Consider the following 6,491-nt stretch of genomic DNA (forward strand, 5'->3'; position numbering starts at 1 on the left):
TTCTTTTTCCTCCCCAACAAAACACAGGGATCCTCTGTCCTGGCAAATACCCAAATGGAACAAGCCCAGGAAACTGCTCTAAAACAGATGGAAGCTACAGTAGAAAAGTTGGGTTCTTCAACAGAGGTACTTGTCTTCATGTTTCTACATATTGTCTTAATCATACATTGTTTTTTGAACATTTTGATGAGAAACCAATCTAAAGGTAAAATTATCAGATAATGAATCCCACTTTTCTTTTTCCTTTGTTTTGTGCTTGTTTTTTCTCAAAGGGAGAAGCAGAAAGCAACCTCATGAGGTTTCTGATGACTAGACACATGAACCCAGAGAAAGCAGCTAAGATGTTCGTCCAATGGAAGAAATGGACGGCTGAGATTGCTCCTCTTGGGTACATCCCGGACCATGAGATTGCCAATGAGCTGAATGCCAAGAAAATCTTTCTACAAGGTGTTACCAAGAGCGGTTATGCGGTGCTGCTCATTCTAGGTCGAAAGCATATGCCTCACAAGGATGTTCCACAATTTGAAAGTAATAACTCGTAATCATCTCGTATCAAGCACAAGGGACCATCTTTAGTTACTGTCCAAGTCACAACTTGATTTTTTTTTCTTTTTTTTATGGATGAAGGAAAACCCTCACCGAGAACCGGGTCACTTATCAGAGGTAAAACCAATGTTATCATCGGTGGGCGATACACTTCACTTCACCCCTGAATCGGCTATTTTTTTTTTAAATTACTAATAAATACTTTTTTATTATTATACTGATTTTAACACGTGTCGTGTTATGATTGACACATAATATTTTCCAATTATTTTCTAGCTGATGCAGAATGATTCACTTGAGTATCGGTACGTATCGATACACAACTTAATCGATGGCCCAATTTTTTAATTAGGGCCGATACCAATTATACTGACAAACATTGGGTAATTAAAACTTCAAGTTGATGGTATGACCACAGCCTTATGTGCCTCAACCTTGATAAAGCAATGACAAGTTACAAATTTTAATTAGTAAAATATTTAAAATTAAAATAGTAAAATGTTTAATTTTTAATGTAAATTAATATGAGAATAGGCTCATGCACAAAGAACACGAATAGAATTCCATTTATCATGAATCTTGGACATTTTCTGATAATTGTATAAGGTAAACCCAAAACCATCCTTTTTTTGTCTCATTTCCCAAAGAGCATCCCTCCTTTTGGCCAACCATCTTTAAGGCAACTGTGCATTTTTAGAAATATAAGGATGATTTTGGAGAATCAAATAAGGTAGGGGTGTTTTGGGGTATCGTCTATGAGGTAGGGATGATTAATTATGGATAGAACTCTTCTTTTAATCGCCACTTCTTAGCAAATGGAAATACACGAAGCCAATTTTGTAAAAATCGGTTCACTAGCTAGGTGAATAAGTTTCTTGGAAGTGACTTGGGTGTTTCTCCTTATGCAGAGTTGGTGGCTCACATGATTGACAAAGCTATTGCAAGGTACAAACTAAAACTGACTCATGAGGTAGAAAGTGCCTGCCTACCTACTGTTGAATGGAGTTATATATCCCAATTGTATTGATTCCTCAAATGGCTTTTGTTAGAAGCATCTCTGTCATTTTTTTTTTTTGATGATGATGATGAGGAGGAATCCTTGAGATAACCAGATCATTTAATGAGCCCTCCTGCCTCCAAGGTAGACCCCGGGTGGGTCACCGACACCCAAGCCCTTACGAAGCCCACCCGCACACCCGGTGAAAGTCGAACATGAGAGGAAGGGGTCAGCACCTTCTCCCCAAGCCCATTGCCGTATGGGCAATTCCATAGCATCTATGTCATTTAAACATTTGTTTTTTGGAGGGTAAGTATTAGTGCACCCAGATATCCATGAATGCATGGATCAAGGTTGGATCCGGCTTGGGGTCTACAGCAGATCAGAGATGGAGGATTTCAGATCCTCAAAATAATAGGGATTCATGGTTTTCTAGTACAAAAGGTGCACCGTAAGATATCAGGTCTAATCTGAGCCCACCACATGGCTAGTCTACCAGACTAGGACCTCAATCTACCGGAGCGGATGTGTTCAGCATATCCGATCCGATTAGCAAAATCTGGTTTTGGTTGGGGGACAAAGTCTTGAAAATACTAATTCATGAGGTCAGTTTTAAGTCTCACACCTTTTAGGTCTAGATCCAGGTCCAGGTCCAGGTCCAGGTCCATACCTGGTCTATATGGACAGGACCAAAATCCAGCGGGACATGAACTATCCATATACATGTCAGTGTTGCCCATTATGTTTAGATATGTGGAAGCTGTGAGAACCAGCTCCTGTCCAATTGGGCCTATCTTATCCAATTCCTACCCTTAATCCGTCTCTGAGCTTGACCTACCTCCAAATTCAACTTGCATTGTTGGCAATCAATTAAATTCAAGATACCCAGAAACATTAAAGTTCATGAACTTGTTCGGGTTCCACTTGACGCCCAAACATGCAGCTACTCTCACAAAAAGAAAAGTATGTCTTTGGAACAACAATGATGCCTTGTTGAGTCCATCATTCCTTGTGATGAGCATAATCATGACAAGGGTAGATCAGGTCATATTGTATATAATTGATCGTGGGTCGTCAATTATACTCGATCCCCACCGCACATCTCACTTGAGAACTGTGAGAGTGGCACCCATGCACATCTCCATCAAGTGAGATATGCGGCAGGGATTGAATATATACCCATGTATGGGTAAACAATATGGCTGGATCTGACCTGCAGTAGTAATTGGTGTCTGCGTCTGTGTCACAGGGATACTCCAACTTGCCCCCATGTTGTGTCCCCTTTTAATTATACTATTCCTAATTGAAAATCACGCAAATTGGCGTGTCCCGTGTCCCCTTTAATCATGCACTCGTGACAACTTGGTTTTAACCGTATTGTTTTTCATAGTTCAAGTGGACATGTTGAAGAAGGAAAAGAAAAGATTGTAGCTGTTCTTGACTTGCAACTACTCTCAATGGCTAACATCGATCTTCGAGCTGTAATAACTGGATTTCAACTTTTTCAGGTAATCTCTTACCATTGTCCTTGCCTTTTTTTTTATGAAAATAATAATAATAAATAAACATATTACAGTGATCATCTGGAGCCATGGCAATCGTCCAAATATATATCATCATTGAAGGCATACAAGAAATAATATATATATATATATATATATATATATATATATATATATATATATATATAGAGAGAGAGAGAGAGAGAGAGAGATTGGTAGTTGCTCATGCGTTAGGTGCAAAATGATACGTGCTAAATGGGTTTTTTTATCCTTCTCGTGTTTTTTTCGTAGTTCCAACCCCATAAATGTGTCAGGCTTGATCGATTTACGAGGAATCCATAACTGAATCATGTGTTTTCGATGAAAAAAATGATATTTGGAGCCTAAAAAATTTACAAAGATTTTTAGACAATTGATTTTTTGAACCTTATAAAAACCCACCATGTGTCGGAATCGCTTCAAGAGCTGAACCCTATAAAATCAAGTACATAGATTACATCTGTACGCTCAAAATTTAAAAATAAAATAAACAAGGTTGAAAACCCCATTTAGCAAGCACCCAAATTGTGAGCATGTACCAATCAAAATATATATATATGAGAAAGGATCAGGTCCAAGAAACCAACTGCACTCAGCACAAAGACCTGGTCACACTGGCTCAAACTGCCATACCTATGGTCGTCATGCTAGCAGCATAAAACTTCTAGGCTAGTGCCCCTACCCCGGAGGGCCATTGGTTTACTCAGAGGGGTGGTGCCCTTGACTGCCTGTCTAGTGGCCAAGGCTCCACCAACTATGCCAACCCGCTTGGTGTCTGGTCCAAGCTGGAACCTTGGACAGAAAACTGTTCAAGGCACCTTGGTTGTCGTCCATCATACAGACTAACACCCATAGTCTCTAACATGTTTCATGTTTACAACAGAATTCAGCCATTGATTTTTAAACGACTGATGCCATTCATATAGAAGGTGACTGGTATCAACAATTTTTGTAGAGCCCAACTAGGTGAGGACTAACAATGTTTGTGGGTTTTGGGTACCCATCATCTTCATGATAATGGCATCCAAGGCACCTTTCTATCCAAGGCCCTTTGAACCTGATCTGCTTTCTATACAGAATCGATTGATGCTTAATATATCTAATTCTTTCCTCTTAGGTTTATGCTGTATTTTCGATCTTTCTAACACTACTTTGAGAGGGAGGATCACGTGCAATGTGATTGCACACTTTTAATGTGCGGCTGCACCTGATCACCCTCTTTGGGTTCTGCCTGTCAGCTATGGGACCTAAGATGCAGCAACACACCAAAAGTATACAATTACATTACACCTGATCTTCCCTCTTACTTCAATACAAATTGGTTCCATTCATCCCTATCTTCATACCGCTCTTTGGGATTTCATTCATGCAAATTGTTTTAATCAAATCAGACTCCATATATAATATATGATCATATATCATTTATTTAGTGAAATCAACATTTAAATCCTCGAAATCTGATGTGTACGATTTTTTTAGTGATTCAAAAATCATAGTTGACAAAACATATAATTTTATGATTTAAAAAATCATTTTTGTATAAAAGAAAATGTGTTCCAAGGGTAATAGATTTGATCAAAACAACTTGCATCATAAGATTTAAGAGGTGTAGGAAGATGGGAGAGGCACCGAGGTATGCCACAGAGGATATCTTTCATTGTCCTTGTCTTTTTTTTTTGTACATTATGTTAATTATGCTTGATAATCTGTGTATATTGTGTATGCAGAATTACTATCCAAAGCGACTAGAAAAGATGTTTATTTTGAGCATGCCTTGGATCTTCGTTGGCATTTGGAGGATTGCTTCGGGCTTTCTGGAGAAGGAAACACTAGAGAAGGTTTCTCTCTCTCTCATCATGATCATCATCATCATCATCATCAAGATTGATCTCATCTGCATGTGGAGCATGTTGGAAATAATTTCAAAATAGTCTCTTATTCTATGTTGGGAAAGAACATAATTACATATATTTTATAAGTTAATAATTCTTTTATTTTGTTTTTCTCTTAAGTTCATTAGAAAATTGTTTAGTCCCATATCTAAGAGGGAGATAATTTTTGGGTGATTTAAATAAAGACTTTTTTTATCCACTTAAAATTTTGAAATCGGCCATAGGGTGGCTTGAAAAAACACGTTGATTGCACACGCGCACATGTCCTTATGAAAAATCGATCACATCAGAGCGTTTCCGTGGGTGAATCCACTTTGAATTTGATAAATGCATTGCTTGTGAAGTATGTGTTCGCGTATGTCCGATAGATCTACCTGTTGTTGATTGGCGATTAGAAACAGATATTAGAAAGAAACGATTGCTTAATTATAGTATTGATTTCAGAATCTGTATATTTTGTGGTAATTGCGTGGAGTATTGCCCCACAAACTGTTTATCATAATGGTGCTTGTGGGCACATTGTAGCTCTTTGATGACACACTTTGCATTTTGTAGCAGCGCGAGGCGCATTTAGAGACACTTAAGTCCATTTTGATTGAACAAAGCTTACATTGATTATTTTGACCGAGCCAGCTTTGACTATCAGTCATTTGAGGTCATTTAAGGGGTTTTAAATCTTCATGACTTTTGAACAATTTTGGAGGTCCTTGACTGGTTGTCAAAGGCAAGTGACCATTCAGGGTCATTTTTATCTAACTTTTAAAATATAAGATTTATGACTATTTAAAATCATTTATCACCCAAAATCATTTTATGATACTGAGACTAAAAACTCTTCATTATCGTCTGGTTGATCATCATATTTTTATGATTGGGATCTCGAATTTTCAAAATCATGTTTTGTTCTTACCGTGTTCCAACGAGCATGCATACGCTCACCAATAAGATCCAACCTAGCATGTGTGGTGATGACTTGTATGGTTCTTAATATAGTAACCATAGTGTCGAAATTTTGGATGGTGCAGGTTGAAATCGTGACAAGCGAAAAGAGAAGAATGGCAATGTTGAAAGAGATCGGAGAGGAAGTCCTGCCGGTTGAGTATGGAGGGAGTGCCAAGTTTGTGCCCCTGCAAGATGTAAAGCTCAAAAATTTTGGGTCCAACTAATTAAATGAGAAAAGGATTATATGCTAATTCCAACTATAAATAGTTGGCCTTCGCTTTAATAAGCATGATTATCAGATCGGAAGCTTAATTGAAATCAAGCTCCCAATTGTTAAGTTTCCATTATTAAAAGTAAACTAGTGTATTTAACTATATTGCCGCCTTTACGTGGGTGTCTTTAACTGGTGGACTCCACGAAGGGAGAACCCACTTGGGGTTTACGTCATAGAGAGGCAGGCTCAATAAGTGACTTGGTTCTCGGTGAGGGTTCCTTGTCATCCAAAAAAAAATCAATTGCAGCCTTTATTCTCACAAAGAACAAAAAATTAACTTGCATAGCCAGTGGATCAGG

General features: G+C 38.1%; 1 protein-coding gene across 2 annotated transcripts; it reads left to right on the plus strand.

Moving 5' to 3' along the window:
• On the plus strand, nucleotides 1-6,289 carry LOC149812335 (sec14 cytosolic factor-like). 2 transcript variants are annotated; one of them, XM_089992864.1, is made up of 7 exons: nucleotides 8-126; nucleotides 273-528; nucleotides 628-663; nucleotides 1,455-1,491; nucleotides 2,934-3,051; nucleotides 4,812-4,922; nucleotides 6,002-6,289. In XM_089992864.1, exons 1-7 carry the CDS (start codon nucleotides 55-57, stop codon nucleotides 6,140-6,142), a joined length of 771 nt encoding a protein of 256 aa, XP_089848990.1. In that variant the 5' UTR covers nucleotides 8-54; the 3' UTR covers nucleotides 6,143-6,289. The 2 variants fall into 2 exon arrangements, with proteins under 2 accessions (XP_089848991.1, XP_089848990.1); XM_089992865.1 differs by lacking the exon at nucleotides 628-663 and having other exon boundaries at nucleotides 1-126.
• The last annotated feature ends 202 nt before the right edge of the window (nucleotides 6,290-6,491 follow it).

The sequence above is a fragment of the Nuphar pumila genome, chromosome 17, assembly GCF_984573655.1.
Source record: "Nuphar pumila chromosome 17, dmNupPumi1.hap1.1, whole genome shotgun sequence".
In the NCBI taxonomy this organism is placed as follows: Eukaryota; Viridiplantae; Streptophyta; class Magnoliopsida; order Nymphaeales; family Nymphaeaceae; genus Nuphar; species Nuphar pumila.

Bases quoted from the DNA above. Each gene is read 5' to 3' on its own strand.
- LOC149812335 (XM_089992864.1), top strand. From the start codon at position 55: ATGGAACAAGCCCAGGAAACTGCTCTAAAACAGATGGAAGCTACAGTA. The intron at 127-272 runs GTACTTGTCTTC...TTTTTCTCAAAG, and splicing joins AGTTGGGTTCTTCAACAGAG to GGAGAAGCAGAAAGCAACCT. The intron at 529-627 runs GTAATAACTCGT...TTATGGATGAAG, and splicing joins GGATGTTCCACAATTTGAAA to GAAAACCCTCACCGAGAACC.